Below are 17643 nucleotides of genomic sequence, written 5' to 3'. Positions count from 1 at the left end.
CAAATCAAAATGCTTTTAAAACTTTAAAACATATGAGAATTTGACCCTTGACCATAAGCTTTTCAAGTCCTATGTATCAGGGATAAGGCATTCAGTCTTATTTATCATACATGTATTTCACTAAAAGTGGAATCAGACAAGTGAGAATGTGACATCTCTTCTTACTTGCAATTCTGTTCATCCAAGGAGCATCTTTAGCTCCAATGTTATTGCGGATGAGTTTTAAAACATTGCCAAGAACCTGATTCATCAACTCCTCTGTGACTGCCGTGACCTTGTTCACTCTGAACATTAATACAAATACTTATAAATAAAATGGCCATCACTTCAAATTAATTTATATCTGACAATTCATTTATTAAAAAAAAAAGAGAAAAGGAAAAAAAGCAGTGAATTGAATAATTTTACCCATCAGCTTCACTGTGAGACAGCCAGAATGGTAGGTAACTGAAAGAGAAATAAATGTTTCAAAGATCAGGTCTTACGTAACTATATCTCCATCACTAATGCAAGCACAATATCCTGTTAACCAATTTTTATTTGCGTGCAAGAAATATCTAAGATCTGCAAGAAACTCAAAGGTTGCATTGGTATACCAGGTATACCGTTCACTATGCCCAATTTTATGAAACAGAAAAGCTAGACGGATTGTCATGGACAGGATTTTTTATTAAAGATTTGTGAAATAAACAAGAGGCCCATGGGCCACAGTGCTCATCTCAGCCAATATGGTCCTGCCATTCTTCATCAGCAGATTTTTTTCCTTTATACATTGCTGTGTAAAACTTTGGTTCCCTGTTGTGACTCCATCCTACCCCAGGTGTCATGATTTGAACAAACTTTGACTAATCATGGCCTTCTAAAGAAAATTTTTAAGAATGTTGCCCCCTCCTACCCCCTGGGGTCATGATGTGAACAAACTTGAATCTACACTACCTGAAGATGCTTCCAGATCAACACATGATCAATATGACTAATCATGGCTTTGCTTTTCTTGAGAACAACATTTTTCCTGTATAGTCTTATGTAAAACTTTGATCCTCCAATGTAGCCCCACCCTACCCCTAGGGGTCATGATTTGAACAAACCTGAATCTACACTACCTGAGGATGTTTTCAAATCAATATGACTAATCATGGCTTTGTTGTTCTTAAGCATGTTAAGAAGAAGAATTTTAAAGATTTTTTCCTTTATATTCCTTTGTAAAACTTTGATCCCCATTGTGGCCCCAACCTATCCTGGGAGGTCATGATTTGTAAAAAATTGAATCTACATTATGTAATGATGGTCTCACTTAAGTTTCAACTTTTCTGGCCCACTGGTTCTTGAGAAGAAGATTTTTAAAAGATGCCATCAAATTTTCACTAATTCTTGTTTACCTCCCCTTGAAAGAGGGTGTTGCCCTTTACTTGAACAAACTTGAATCCCCTTTACCCAAGGATGCTTTGTGGCAAGTTTAGTTGCAATTGGTCAAGTGGTTCTTGAGAAGAAGTCGAAAATGTAAAAAAATTACAGATGGATGGACAGACACTGGACAAAATGTGATCTGAAATGCTTTCAGCTCAGGTGAGCTAAAAATGTCACTTATAGTAGTTGGTTTACAGTAAATCAGAGGAAGATACACAGATTAACTCACCTGCATAACATTGGCAGGGTGACCTCAATCACATGAGGAGCTTCCTGGTATTTCCCTCCAGATTCTGCCAGCTCTGCTATTTCTTCTATAATTTTCTGAAGTCCAGGCAGTGTCTGTGCCAGGAGTTCCATTACCTCTGTCAATTTGTGAAAGGAATTAAATTACATTTTCTGGGTATGCTGAATGACAAAAAGCACAGCACTATATATATATATATGATTATTTTGGATTTTTATCAACAAAACAAACAACAAAACTGAACCAGTTCTTCATTTTGTTTTTGAAATAATATATACACAGTGTGACAAAAGCATAAAAGTCTTCAACTATTACAGTTCATGTATGCAAATTGTTTGGCCATCTAGAAGCCATGAAATGTCAATCCCCAACATAAAATTATCCTAAAGATTACTTAAATTCAAATAAAAGGCACATTTATTACTATTACTCCACTTGTAGTTAAGAGCTCTGAATCATAAGGTACCAGATTAATCATGTCCTTTCCAAATACAATACCTTGAGCTTCTAAGGAATGCTCAGCAAGTTTTTCCTCATCAATCCCAAACATGATTGAGTTGCGATTATACTTGTTGCGTTCAGGCTCCAAAAAGGCAACAGGAAAACAGCCGGCAAAGGAGCTCAGACACTCTCCTAAGGCTGGTCGGTGTCTGTGTAAAAGTAATCAATTTTTTTTTTTTGCAAGCACCATATGAATAATGAGTGATGCAAAAGCCTTTTAAAGATTTTCATTTGAAGTATCAAACAAAAATAATGACGACATCATCAATGCATTTACACTTACTTCTAGAAAATCTTGAATAATGCATTAAATTTTTTTTTTAACCAAAAAAAGTATTGTTTTGTGAGTGGGTGTCAAGTTTGTTTCTGTACCTGTATTACACATGTTGCTGGCGAGTGATTCTCTACCAGTCTGCAGTTTATATCAATCCTTTCATTACAACAATGATGAAGAATCTTAATTATTTTTTAGTAAAATGAGATAATTTCATACTTTAAAAAAATCATTTGTAATGCCAAAAATTTGATAAAATATTGGAATTAACATATTAAAGTAAGATACATGATGGGAAAAGTGTGACTACATGCAGTAGAAGGCTATCACATACAAGATACAGTACAAGACAAAAGCACCAGACAAAAATAAAAAACACCAACATCTACAGTGTACACAACTTTTCAAAATTATGTATTGATGGTTTAGTGTTTTCAGACAACTGTGAGTGGACTGGAAACAGTTATAAAGGCAGTTTCACACAATGTATCTTTGAGCTTCTCTTTGATACTCCAACAATCATTCCTTAAATGTGCCAGTAATGCCAAGTCAAATCCAACAATGACAAAAGACTATTTGGCAGACATTGCAGTAAACATGTTCCTTTCACTAGAGTGTCTGATTTTACTACTGTAGATTCCTTATTTTTCGCGAGTACTTTATTTTTGCAAAATGGCTCTTTAACGTCAAATCACGAGAACAATAATTCGCGAGTGGATGGTTGATCAAGATATTTTACATTGATTTCAGCATCATAAAATAAAAGCGAGTAATTTTATTTTGCGAGTGGTGCTTCTCGCGAAAATATGCGACAATTAATTCCTCACATATATTTAGGAATCTACAGTAATTTACATCCACTGTCAGTCATCCATAACACTATCACAATAAATGTCCACAAATGCTACATAACAAAAGTACTAACAATTAGTTCTTCAACACCACAATAACATTGGCAATGGCTTAATTATGTTAATCTGCTTCACCATAACAAGAAAGTGTTTAATCAAAATTTCAAGCCATTAAGAGATTGCTCTAAATGCTGGGGGAAAACATCAATTTTGAGAACATTTGGCTAGATTACTCAAAAAATATTTATTTCCATCTCAAAATGTTTGGTTCAGTTCTCATTTTCTTATGCCAAGACTCTGAGAGTGAAATTCACATGAAACAATGAAGTACAGCATCAACAGTTTAGTTTTATTAAAGACACAATATATGCGTAAAAATTCATTCTATTAAAGACACAAAATACATGTAAAATGAAAGCAAAGCACAATGTCTGATATTTGCTATGAAAAACACCATAACAGAGTCTAGTAGATGAACACAAAATTTGATAAATGCTTGCCACGTAAAACTTGTTTTAGGTAGCAGGATATCAGATTTTACTTATGATTTAGTATTTCCATTAAAAGTATATATATATATATATACAGTATATATATACAATATATTCACTAAAGTAGTATGCCAATACTATGTATATATAATCATCTAATTTTTTCTCAACGTTGTATACCTGTCTATATTAAGTTTTTCTTTTTAAAATGTTAACAACAAAGTGGCATGGTCTCAAACTTTTATGTACTTCAAACTTTTAATGGCTTTTTTTCCCTCAGATCTTTTCCATAAAGTTCTTCAGATAATGCTTTAGACATTTTTGTTGAAAAGCATTTCTTTTCTTCAATTATGAGGCAAGATCGAAGCAGGATAAAAAAATATGAATTACTGAGAGTTTTATATGGATATACATGTAGTCATGACATTATGACTATTTTTATATTGAAGTCATCATTCCTGCATGACTTTTTCTTAAGGTAACTGAGTTGAATCATGCTGACAGTTAAATACACAAGGGATTTTTTGTTAATAGAAAATATGGCAGGGAAAAGAATCTGCTAATTTTAAAACAAGATACCATTTCAAACATCTAGAACTTGTGTTGAAAGATACATGATTAAAATGTTATAAAAGTGCAGGGTTTTTATGCAATGGTGGGCTTATGAAAGCAAACTCAAATTGTTCTCAGTATGAAATGAAAATGAAAATTTCATTTTATTATTCATGAATTTTAGAATTGTGACATACATGTATTAATCCTGAATACATTTGTATGGCACTTCCTCATGTGGTTTTTTAAAAAAATGTTTAGAATTATAGAGATGATATTTTACTGGCATATAAACTGCAAACTGATAGCAATAACAGGGTTGGTAAATGAGAGGAACTGTTTTGATTGCCAATGTTATTTTGGAGTTAATATGAAATAAAAACTGAATATATCTTAAGTATTTGGGACAATTATAAAGTGGAACATTTTCCAAATCAAACTATCATTCTAAAATTGTTAGATAATTATAGCACAGTGTTGCAAAGTTTCAAAATCAACAAACTATTGGATCAGTGAATCATTCTTTGTAAAAGAAAAGAAACAAAATCAATAAGCTCAAATAACAAACCATAAAATATATATGGGCCAATGGATCAGTAAGATTTTTTTTCTCTGAATTTTTTTTTTTTTCAAAAAATTTAAATTAAAATATACAGAATTTAAAAATCTTTAAATTCAATCTTTCAAAAAAAAAAAAAAAAATAAAAGAGAAATAAATAAATAAACATTAATCAATATGATTTAATTAAAAATGCCCTCCAAAGTATTCGGGGAAAATTGGTTTCAACAGCAAAAATACACAAGGCTACAACAGCTGACTAATTGGTGAGATACCACACCATGCCAGGTAACAACTATACCTTGACAACTCCGATAAAATAGTGTCCCTACACAACAGGAGAGAACCAGTCAGTGGGTACCAGTCAAGCATCACGGATCATAAAACGGTTACTTTCTTATTTTTTACAAAAATTTTAATACATTGTATTCTAATAAACACATTCCCATTTTTCCCTCTATTACATACCCCACCTTTCCAATACCTATTATTTCTATCTTAAAACTATTATAAATTCAAAATTTTTTAGTGCTATCAACAACTACATGTATTATATCTCAAATACTTTGACTATAATGTACAAAGAAGGATATTTTTCAAAGTTGCTGCTATTCAGACTAAAAGAGTGGTCCGTTGAACCCCTTCCTCAAGCAGGATTCTTTGAGGATACACTGTACCTATACATGTACAATACCTGTTTATGATGGTGTTGTTGCTGGTTCCCAGGCAGTAGAGAGAATTCAGGATACGATAACATGCCAGCTGAGCATCACCAACTGAAATCACACCTCAAATAAATCAGCTAGTTCTCAAAACAATGAAGCAACATCATTGATTCAACTATTTCTCTCTTCAAGAGGCAGACAGAGGCACTTTTTTCTCTCAAACTTTTGATGAAACATGTACATGCAAATGTTCACAAAATAATTATTTGAAATCAATTCTTTTCTACTGACCATTCTACTCAATAAATCTTTTCCCTTTTTTACTATGAAATCGATATTCAGGTGATATTTATGAAATTCTATTCATTAAAAAAACTTTGTCTTTTCTGGTCTCCAATCATGTAAATTTATAATGAATCAAGCAAAATTTCTTATTATAACACTTAATGTATCAGTAAATCTACAAACCAATGAGATCAGGTCCAAAGTTGTTGGTACCCAGATGATCAAACATAGAGGTCAGTACTGGCAGAAGCACCATGTGGACGTAGTCAAGGCTGGTGGCCCCCCGAGTAATGGTGCCCTTCACATGACTAAAACGACCTTTGTTTAAATTGTCCACAACCTGGGCCAAGTCATCTGCTGCATTATTGAAGAATGGCAGCAGAGAGGCTCTTACCATTTCCGGGCTGTTTTTCACTACTGACCTGTTTAAAAAAAAATAATTCATTTCAGTTACTGTATTGATTTTTATACATCACACATTACAATTGAGATATTATACATCTCTGTTTCATCAGTCAGATGTAGATTTATCGATAGAGAGATGATGATACCTAGCATCCACAGCTTTGACCAGCACCTGCAGGCATCGTACCGAGATGTTGACATCATGACCAAACGCTGTTATCTTTGTTCTCAGAGTGGCTGCCAGCTTGCAGAATAAGCTAAAATAGAAACAGAAAATTCATTGCTGATTCCTAACCTATTTATTTAGTAATTTTGACCTTTTCTAATTGTTTGCTTAAGTACCTTGCTGTCATTTCTTTCTCTTTCACAGAGGCCATAGAGGAACTCGTAGAAGATCCTGCTTTTCCAACAAAATAGTCTTTGTGTGCATGATAATACTTCTTGACAAATGGAAGGACAACCTTCAATCAAAAGAAATCAGTATTGAGTTTATATGTAACAATCCTTTAATTACATGTAGAAATGATCTACTTTTCACTTTATGGAAGTTCAATAAGTCATGAACATCTACACCTAATGCATAAAATACAACTTAACAAAAGTTGATATTCATGGTAAATATCACCCAACAACCACATTCTACAACATATAATAAACTTTTCCACTTTACCTTGGCAAAAAATTTGACATCCTCTGAGGCAGTGGAGTAGCTTCCCCTGCGACTGAATCGACTGCTTGGCCTGGTCTCCATAAGATTGGTGGAGGCATTGTCAAAGTAACCCAGTAACTTCTCCAGCAGACTGTAGGCGAACCTCTTCTCTGTGGCTGACACGCCCACTCCATCTGCGTTCTTGTCCTTGGCAGGTCTAGAACCAGATTTACGTCTCTGTTCGCTTAAGTCCGACTCACTGCTACTGGTGTCATGTTTGGTTGATTGGAAAAGCAAAGGTTGTAAAGGGAGAAAATCCCGCAAATGAAAAGAAACCAATGGAAAAATAATAAGTAAGCATAAAATTCAGTGAGAAAAAAAAACTTAGGAGTGGAACATGTGTTATTTTGTACAATATACATGTACAATACAGATACATTACAGTAAAATAATCTTTTACAACAAAACCTCATTGTTTTTTCCTAATATAAATTAGTACTCATACAGCATATAACAGCCAAATGAACTAAAACATTTCATCTCAAGCTACGTACATACATGCAAAAACATCCACTGTTTGGAGGTATCACACTGCACATCTTACTTTATTAAATCATGTAAATAAATTCAATAATACTATAAACATACTTTTTTCCAGGGGGTCATAATTCCGCATAATCATAATTTCTGTTCAATCCGGGGCAGCAAATTATGCAGGTGTCTTGGATTACCATTGTATGTCTTGAATGCACTTTACGTACACTGTGACAAATTTCCGTAAAAAAATTTGTGACCACATACATAGTGTAAATTAATACCACACTGAAAAAAGTACATCTACAGTATCCAAAATGCACATATATTATAACTTAACTTTTGACATTCAACTCTCTCTGATTGCATCACACCCTTAAACTGTTACAGAAGACTCAGTTCTCTCAGAACATCAAGCTCTGATTTTGAAAAGTCTTAAATAATAATGTAACAGAAAAGGAGAAAATGTGATACCCAAAACAAGTAATTGAACCAGAACCCCTTGACTTAAGAAGTGCTTTAATTGAGCTATTTGGTTACGAGATCAACCATGTCTAATACATTCTTCCCCACAAACTTTTTAACATCCTTGTATTAATTAAGCCTATGTGTTATGATTAATTATAAAGAGCAAATCTACTGAAATATGGTAAAATATGACAGATATATGTGGTAGATACTAGGGTTCCAACTAATTCTAAATGGGTGCTTTACTCTGTGAGCTATTTGACCTCCTGAACATTTTATTGAGCACACAGAAAAACTGAACACTTTACTTGGAAGTACATATTGTTTCTAGAAAACAACTTAATTAGCTAAAATAGATATTACATCACCTCCCAAAAAATCATATTTGGTTGCACCAAATACATGATCATTCATCATCTGCCATAGAAAAACTTCTTTCTGGTTAAGTAAGGATTCAAAACGCTTGAGACATAACTTTTGTATAAATTATTTTAACTAAGTTATCAATATATCTCTAGTATGCACATTTTTCAGGTAGATACAAAATTTTAACTATGTCATTACCTAAAACTCAATTGTCTTTTTAAGTAATCCAAATGGGCAGCCATAAGCCTCTCATCAAGATTCTTCTAAATCAGTTTTATTAGTATAAACAATACATAATACATGTAATACATGTATGTGTTAATTATTTTAGTTTTTGACTTCTACAAGAAGCAAACTACTGATACAACATCTGATTGTTAACACACAGCAGGCATTGACAAACATACCACTCTACCAACTAAAATCTACCATATACCACTATAAATGGTAACACAAAATAATAACTGAAACATGAGCACCAGTCCAGTCATTCTTCAGTCACACCATGGTACTTACTACTGTTAATATGTACCAGGCATGTTAATCAAAAAGTAGCATATTAACTAGAAGATAAGTAGCATCTCTTAAGTAATTCTGGTTTATAAATTCAGGACTTTATGCACCAGGTCCTCTGCAATATCAGTATAATTTCTAAGCCATAGCAAAAAGCTACAAAACATTATTATCATTTTTTTAATTTTAAAACTCCTATGCAGTATGCAAATCTCTTTCTTGTTGAATATTTTGACTTTGTCATGCATCTATTACTTTATCAAGCAAAATCCTCACTCAAAATGGTACAGATTATAAATCTGACAAGCAATTAGATTAGCTTAGCTTATAAATCTAAGAGGCAATGAACAAGCTTAGTCTAGCCATGATCAGTTAGTTAGTGACAATATGCCTCATCCATCCTATTTACAAGTATTGAGTGTGCTGGAGTAAGAACTACAGACCTGCTGACTCTGTATCCCTGGAACTGGAGGAACTTGAGAAGCTCCTGGGCGTGATCTCGGACTTTTCTCTTCTCTTTGTCTGTCAGGGTATCATAAGGCACCAACTGAGGGTGGACCCCACCACCTGATAAAATATCAAAAGAAACAAGAGGATATCAATGAATTGTTAAATTTAATTTCAGAGAACTAAAACAAGCAGGGCCAAACTTTTACATATAAAAAAAAGTACAATGTATGCAAATATGTAAAAACAAATATGAGTAAATGTTTTGAAAGTATATGTTGCCAATCTTAACCACTACAGTCACTTTATGAAGGGCAATATACCTTAGGAAACCAAGGTCTGTTTTCTTATGAAGGTCAAACAAGTCTACTTATAAAAGTGATGGCAAGTCTACTCACCAAGGTCAAGGCTAGTTTACTTAAGTAGACCATTACCAGTCTCTTATATAGATAAATGCCAGTCTACTTTTGAAGGTCAACACTAATCTATATATTAAGATCAAGATCAGTCACTTAGAAAGATCAAGGCTAATCTACTTACAAAGGGCAAAGCTAAGCAACTATGAAAACCAAAACCAGTCACTTAGAAAAGTCAAGGTCAGTCTACTTATGAAGGGCAAAGCTGGGCAACTATGACAACCAAGACTAGTCACTTAGAAAGGCCAAGGCCAATCAACTTACAAATAGCAAAGCTAAGCAAGTATGACAACCAAGACCAGTCACTTAGGAAGGTCAAGGTCAGTCTACTCATGAAGGGCAAAGCTAAGCAACTATGACAACCAAGACTAGTCACTTAGACAGGTCCCCAGTCCACTAATGGAGAGCAAAGCTAAGCAACTATGACAACCAAGATCAGTTACTTGGGAAGGTCAAAGCAAGTCTACTTATGAAGGGCAAAGCTAAGCAACTATGACACTAAGACCAGTCACTTAGAAAGGTCAAGGCTCAAGGCCAGTCTACTTGTGGAGGACAAAGCTAGGAAACAATGACAATCAAGACCAGTCACTTAGAAAGGTCAAGGCTAAGTCTACTTAGAAAGGGCAAAGCTAGTCTACTATGACAACTAAGACCAATCATATATGTATGACAAGGTCAGTTACCAATCTCCTCTAGCTCCTGTTTCTTTTTCTTTGCCCAGAGATCATGAGAGTTTTCTGCGAGTCTTTCTGCAAGTGCCTGAAATTAAAGAAAGACCAAGTCGATAAATTAATATCAGAACCATTACCTGATCTGCTATGACACCAAACCTCATTTCAACAATCTTTACCAACCTGAATCTCTCTGGTCAAAGTCATATTTCTGAGATCAAATGGTTTGGGACTATATCCATGATGAGCCTGGAAGAAAAAGACATTGCATGTCTTACTCTCATGATAACTTTTATCAACACCTAGTAAAGACCATCAAAAAGTAATCATACACATCAGAAATACAGTACATTTACCGGTATTTCAATCATCTTCAGAAGTACTTTTCACACCCCAATTCAAATACACTACTTTACTTATAACTTTAAAATGCTTGAAGAAGAAATATGGATTATTAAAGTATTTTATATATTATTTTATATATTTTATATATTATATATAAAGTATTAAAGTATTGTGCACAGAGTAATTTGGTAGATGTCACCATTACCCCATCTTTTGACATGCGGCGTCTCATGCTTTCTCTGTTGGCCTGTAATCTAGCCTGGTCTTGTTCTAGTACCCAGCCCCAGGATAACATCACCTTCAGATTCTCCTTGATAGGATCCATGTATTTGGCTTTGCTCTTTGAAAAGTCAAAAAATAAAATATTTAAAAAAACATCTTCATATTACTACCAGGTATATCCATGGATTCATTATATAAACTTTCAATATCAAGCTCAGAAATTCAGAAAAATGCTTAATCTGAATGCATTTGTGCACCAGGACTTGTGTTTACTGTTATCTGATCTTTCTTATTTTTTTAAAGATAGAAAGAAAACATATTACTTGAGTTCAAAAAAATATTTTCCTTACATCTTCATCTAATAGGTGGTATGGTTTAAGCATTGGGTGAGTTTTTCTTTCTTCATCATAGTTTGTGCCAAACACCCATCCCTGATCAATCTGTAATCAATCAACATATTAAAATTCTGACAATATACTGCAAAGAGAATTTAGCACAAGCATATTTCAGGTCAATTTCACTAAGAGCTATTGCCACAGAGAGTTTTTTTTTCAAAACTTCTAGCATATTCTCTTCAAAATTTCATTCATTTAAAAATTTTATCCAACTTTTGGATTTTACACATCTTTTAAACTTTAATATGCAACACTTTGAAAATCCAGAATAAAAATGTTATCAATTAAAATTAACTAAATGTTTCTAGTCCAAAGTATCAAAGTTTGTTAATCTTTCACAATGCTGCTGAAGGTTGATTCAAAATATTTAGCCAATAAATACTTGTATTTCTGGAAAGTTTACCAGGACTGGAAAATTAGTGAACAGATGCCAATACACCCACGAAAGGCAAATAAATCAATTGTACTCCAAGTATTGTTTTACAGAATGGTGGTTATTTTAAATGCCTTCTATGGTACAAATTTACCTTTTTGATGGCCCAACAGTCATGGAAATGTTCTGCAAATCTGTTGATGGTCACATCATAGTTCTGATTCAAATGTACTCTGAAATTCCATATTGATATAGAGTAAAATATGCAACTTTTACATGATAATTTTCTCAGATGATAACTTCTGAACTTATTATTTTTTCATTTTACCGCTTTTTTACCTGGATGTGTCAACTGGTTGTGGATTATATGAACCATCAGAGTCCTCACTAGAGTCGCTCAACCAACGGTCATCCTGATTGGACAATGAGTAGTCAGGTGACAAGGCACAACCAATGGCTGACAAGCAGGGCAGGGCTTTTGAGAACAATTCAGGGTCATATGATCTCTGTGCCAAGGCATCAAATATCCCTGTGAACAACATCATTGTCAGTCGTTTTTCCTCCTCTGTCGCACTTCCATAGGAACCCCACCCAACCACACTGTAATAACGTCCACATCTTTCATAATAGGAGGTTAGAACCTGAAATAAAGAAATGCAACTTTAACGGAAGTTATAAGCTGAAAGAGAAAGGTGGGTTTAATGACAGATTCACAAACAAGGAATTAAACTTTAATATCAAACATTCAGCTATATTAGACCCACCCTCAGTGGTATAACTGTGTTCTCATTTAGAACAGGCACATCATGGGTCAGTTTTCTCAGCAGCTTTGTCATCATTGGTGGCCTTAGCTGGCTGCAAAAGAAAAAGAACTTTTCTTTATTAAAAAGAACTACATCCAGTTTTAATTTCACTTCTCCTATAATTCCAAAGAATGACTACATACTTTGTGAATGATATAAGGAAGTTGGATACAGCATCCATCTGTCCCTTGGTAAGCGAGTGACACTTTGACAGTCTATAGACAGTATTGAGAGTGGAGTCTAACAAGGCAGAGGCATGGTCAGCGTCACTAAAGTAGTGGCTGTAGTTTGTCAGGAATGGCAGCACATTGCTCCCGATGTAACGATTCAAGGCTAAGGCCATGTCATTTTCTGATGCATTCATCTGCTGCAAAAGATATTTTTGATGAAGATCAAGTTTTGTTAAAATGTGCATTATCTTCTGTGCTAGCATATTTTATCATTTTGTCTGCTTGTAAAAGCAATTTTGCAGATAATTTACTAAACATACATGTAGTACATGTATATTTCTCAAAAATCTATCAAAACTACTAACAATTACAATAACAAGAGCAGATCATTAATATGTGTCCTTAAAATATCTTGCTTTGTTATTTTATTCATACATTGTCTAAGGTAGTTGCTGCCCTAAGATCTGGCAGTATGGCATCCTCCAGAATTCTGAAGAACGTAGCCTGATCTTCTATCCCATATACCCTCTCTAAGAACATCATTATAGAGGCCTTGTGTGTTGGAATCAGTCCTGGGGGAAAACTAACTGTGGGAGGGGCTGTGCTATCAGCTGTGTCAGAAAGAATATCCATATCAATATTGATTAAAAGAATGAAACTCAATATTTTCAAGTAAAGTTCATGTAAAAGATTATTTTTAGTTGCAATTATTCACTATGCAAATTTTAAGCTGTCATACACATTCTGCACTACCAAACTTATCTATATAAAGTATTAAAGCTAGTGTTCAGGAAATGTAAGTCACCTGCAGGTACTCCATACTTAGCAAGGAAATAACTGTATATGTGATAGTGTAATAAAGTCAAAAAAAAAATTTAACATAAAGATAATGCTTCACCATTATCATTTTCACTTCACATTAATCACTTGAGAAATTCAGATACAGTCTTACCATCATCTCCTGAAGGTTGAGGTTGGTTGACAGGCAATATGAACCTCAGACCCAGCACTCCCTCTAAGTCCTCCATGGATACCAAGCTACGTAGGATGGATCTAGCTCTAATAGAGTCACTCCGTCCTGATTTGATGGCCTCAGCCTCTGGGGCACAACGTCCAAGTAAGTCCACCAGACTGGAGTAGAAGGTCAGAATAGCCCCTCCCATGTCCACATAATCCTCGTCATCCTCAGGAGGGAGGGAGGAAAAGTCATACTTGCTATTAAAGAATACCAACATGCATAGACTTCTTCTTCCCAATATATTACCCACATACATGTATATACATGTACAACTCTATCACATAGTGATCAGACTTCTAGAACTTGTATTGTTGAAATGCACCTCTGAACCTGAGTTTCAAACAGTTACCTTTGGAAGAGATATCTTCCTCCAGAATCATCTTCATCATTGAGAGCAGACAAATAACTTCCAGCTAAACCATCCTTAGAAGCTGCAATCTGTTCAGACATTCTAATGCCATCTTTGATGGCCTTTAGCAGTCCCCCACCCTCCCCTCTGAGAGCAGGACCCAGACACTCTGGACGTCGGATCAAAAGGCGAACAACCAGATTGGCATTCTCTTCTACACTCTCTCCTAAAAAAGAGGGAAAAAATGGATTCTTTTTTTTGAATCAGTAACAATAATGAGTTAAATTAACAAAACAATAGTTTCAGCCAAGAAGAATCTCGAATTATGACTTATTATTGTGTAGATTTCAACTAAATATTATAAGTAGCTTTCAATGACACAAAAAAGGGGTAAATTCATTTCAAGGTATGGAGTCTACTTAGGTTCATACTGAACAGGCCTAGGGCAGGCAATATGAGTCAACATTGTTTCAAGATTTATGCAAGATGTTAAAAATAGATAAAACAGGACAACCCCATTCAATTCAAAGAGTGATGGATAATTACAAGAAATATTTACCCTATTCTAAAGGACATGATAAGCAAGTAAACACAACCAAACTGAGGAACTGAGATGATGCTTTTACCATTAATGATGCTTGCTGACTGATCATCAGTACACCACACTACAGGATACAGTCTAGCCAAATTAAATCTTGATAGAGAAAAACTGCCTTTTGACCTTGTGTCTGGTCAAAATCTTGGAGAGATCTTTCATGAAAGTTATCTTGGCTTCTTACATGAGATATATATAAACCATCTTAGAAGTTTTTCATGAGAATTCATACCTGCAGTTAAGTGGAGATTTCTGGTTAGTAGAGTAGAACTATGCAACAAATTTCTGTAACCCTCTGCTGATCATTGAGGGATCAGATATGCATATTCATTAAAGTTCCATAGAATAATTGAAAGTGCAATGAAGAACTACCTGATAAATTCCCCAAAACTAAAATTAGCATTGAAAATTTTTACCTGAAAGATGGCTTCTTTACCAACAACTGTGTAAGTAAACTAATTTAAACTCATTAACTATGAAACAAAAAAAATTTCATTTTGGTAACCTTGATCATTTTGTTTCCATTTTATCATTTGGAGATTTTTCTGCATAGATTTGGAATTTTGAAATAGCAGAAATATATACAGTGTTTATCAATTAGAAAACATATTTTGAAAACTTTTTTTAATAAGATACCAGTAATTTCAGTCTGTACATTCAAGGTTCAGTGCAGAAATATACTTGAATGTCTGATACAGGTATATTAAAACCCCAGAGTGGGGCATTGATAACTCTCCTTCAGGTGAGAGATGTGAAACTAAGGTCCTTAATATAAAATCTACCTGAACAGTCTACATTAAATTGGTGAAACAAATTACTACAACTTACAAAGTGAGTTAAGTAATTACTCCATACCCTCCATTCATTTAAGAAATGAACGGTTGTCAGTGAACATATCCCAGCTAGCACAAAAACATTTTAAAAATGTTTTAAAAACATTTTCAAAATGTTACAAAAACATTTTCAAAAATGTTTTTATCACGTGATTTTGTATGGTTTTTTAAACGTTTTTAAAACATTTTAGCACAATGTTTCAGCAAATGTTATTAGAACATTTTATTAAAATGTTACGATAACATTTTTAAAAAAAGTTTTAATCACGTGATTTTGTATGGTTTTTTAAACGTTTTTAAAACATTTTAGCAAAATGTTTCAGCAAATGTTATCAGAACATTTCCTTAAATGTTACTAAAACATTTTCGAAAATGTTTTATTCACGTGATTTTGTATGGTTTTTAAAACGTTTTTAAAACATTTTATCCAAATGTCGCAATTACATTTCTTTCCTGAAATGTCGCTTTACGTTTTCATTAAATGATATCAACATTATTTTGTATGACTTTAAAATGATTTTCATACATTTCATCTTAATTATAACTCTCAAAGAATTAATCACAACTGAATGAATTCTCTTTTTACAAATTTTAATTAATAAATCCTTATTTAATATGAAAAGCATATTATAGTTCCATTTCCGGTACAAGTTCTGAGTTATTCTGTTTTAACCCAACAGGTATTTTTAAAGGAAAAAAATCCATTCTCTGAATTTAAAAAACAACAGAATCACACAAATCCTTCCCACAAAAAAGAATAAACAGGCCTTGATCACTGTTATCATTTACGATCCCGCAAAAAGCATGTATCTACATGTACATGTGTAAGTTCCACAGAGCGGCGGATCTATTATATAAATGGAATCACACACATTGATAAAGTTCACAAGAAGTCTGTCCTCGGAAAAACTTGATCAAGAAACTCTTTTATGTAAAGCAGAACCTGTAAAACATAGAGACAAAAGTGTTTATGTCATCCGTCTACATCAGATCTTTAAATGATGAAAATACACAAGAACATTTTTTAAATCTTAAAATCACATGAAATTTTCCCATTTACATTAGTGAAAAGAATTAGAGTTGCTGCATGTTCATAACTAAAACACAATAATATTATTAAAGAGCAATGATATTTACGTACCAAAAAATTGCCTTTATCAGCTAGTGGCGGTTCTTTCAAATGTGGCAATTTCAATGGAATTCAAGTCTGTTGATGGAACTGTCATCTAACTGCAATATGATTTCATGTTTCAATATTGAGATATATTGAGTTGTGATCAACATAAGACAAGGAGGTAATATATTTGTTGTTGCCTAAAGTATTCAATTCAAATGCATAATAGCTTTGTTTTTGCTATACATATGCATACAAAAATACAATGATGTACTGGTAAAAGAAAATTCACTTCTGAAAATTATCTTTTGAAATCTCTGATGAAATTATACTCACAAGGCAGGTGTTAATAATCCAGCGCTAATTCCTCTGGCTTATATGATGCAAAAATCTTGTTTGAAAATCAGCAACAAGAAAACGCGCACATCCTGTTTACCAGAATTCAAATTTTGGCCTAGATAAGCTGCAATCCACTAAACACTCTAACGTGCTGCCCAGCAGGAGAATTGCATAACAAGGTTATCATGACACTGAAACTGACCAGTGAGGCCACTCCTAATCTGTTGCCTTGGCGTTTAGGAAATATGATGCAAACAGACGATATCGTCAAAAATCAGGCCGTGTTAATCATTGTAAACAGTTTGCTTATTATTTTGTTTTCTTTTTTAAATTAAAGTATCTTTACTTTATTCAGTGAACTTTGTATTAATTACATGTCTGTCAACTCAATAAGAATTTTTGAAAAAAGAAAGAAAAATACAGGGATAATGTTTTCGGAACATTTTTAAAAACAATTCTTCATTTAATCTCAATCCTCTCTGGATATTCTATATATTTTTTTTTCAGAAACTTTCTCAGGAAAAATTGAATATTTTTAATACAATTTTAAAATTACATTACAAAATATTGCATCAATGCTTAATAAAATGTTTTAGTCTTTAAAAGGATAAACGTTATAGTCAATGTTCTAAAAACATTTTTACAACATACTTTGAAAATAAACAAATGCATTGATATTAACAATGATATAAATGTTTTAAAAACATTTTGAAAATGTTTCTATAGAATGTTGCTTACATTATAAATAAAATGTTTCAGTTGTAGGAGGAGAAAACGTTTTGTTAA

The 17643-nt window shown here is 33.4% G+C and overlaps 1 protein-coding gene across 3 annotated transcripts in view; it reads right to left on the bottom strand.

The window, feature by feature from the left end:
• The window catches only part of LOC133172666 (ryanodine receptor-like), a 98112-nt gene that overhangs the window by 29500 nt on the left and 50969 nt on the right, over positions 1-17643 (bottom strand). For all 3 annotated transcript variants that reach the window (XM_061307616.1, XM_061307633.1, XM_061307624.1), the window contains exons 53-74: positions 13977-14202; positions 13562-13824; positions 13045-13220; positions 12583-12806; positions 12401-12491; positions 11976-12277; positions 11791-11869; positions 11219-11308; positions 10852-10986; positions 10485-10550; positions 10314-10389; positions 9211-9334; positions 6908-7151; positions 6580-6698; positions 6384-6494; positions 6016-6254; positions 5577-5658; positions 5184-5210; positions 2153-2304; positions 1637-1772; positions 409-447; positions 166-284 (exon numbers count right to left, since the gene is read on the bottom strand). In XM_061307616.1, the coding sequence (XP_061163600.1) occupies positions 166-284; positions 409-447; positions 1637-1772; positions 2153-2304; positions 5184-5210; positions 5577-5658; positions 6016-6254; positions 6384-6494; positions 6580-6698; positions 6908-7151; positions 9211-9334; positions 10314-10389; positions 10485-10550; positions 10852-10986; positions 11219-11308; positions 11791-11869; positions 11976-12277; positions 12401-12491; positions 12583-12806; positions 13045-13220; positions 13562-13824; positions 13977-14202 (3120 nt within the window). The remainder of the gene's footprint in view (positions 1-165; positions 285-408; positions 448-1636; positions 1773-2152; positions 2305-5183; positions 5211-5576; positions 5659-6015; positions 6255-6383; positions 6495-6579; positions 6699-6907; positions 7152-9210; positions 9335-10313; positions 10390-10484; positions 10551-10851; positions 10987-11218; positions 11309-11790; positions 11870-11975; positions 12278-12400; positions 12492-12582; positions 12807-13044; positions 13221-13561; positions 13825-13976; positions 14203-17643) is intronic.

This window comes from Saccostrea echinata, unplaced genomic scaffold (assembly GCF_033153115.1).
Source record: "Saccostrea echinata isolate AGI-Se365-2 ecotype Australia unplaced genomic scaffold, CSIRO_AGI_Sech_v1 ptg000002l, whole genome shotgun sequence".
In the NCBI taxonomy this organism is placed as follows: Eukaryota; Metazoa; Mollusca; class Bivalvia; order Ostreida; family Ostreidae; genus Saccostrea; species Saccostrea echinata.
This window is presented reverse-complemented; position numbering and strand designations above follow the sequence as displayed.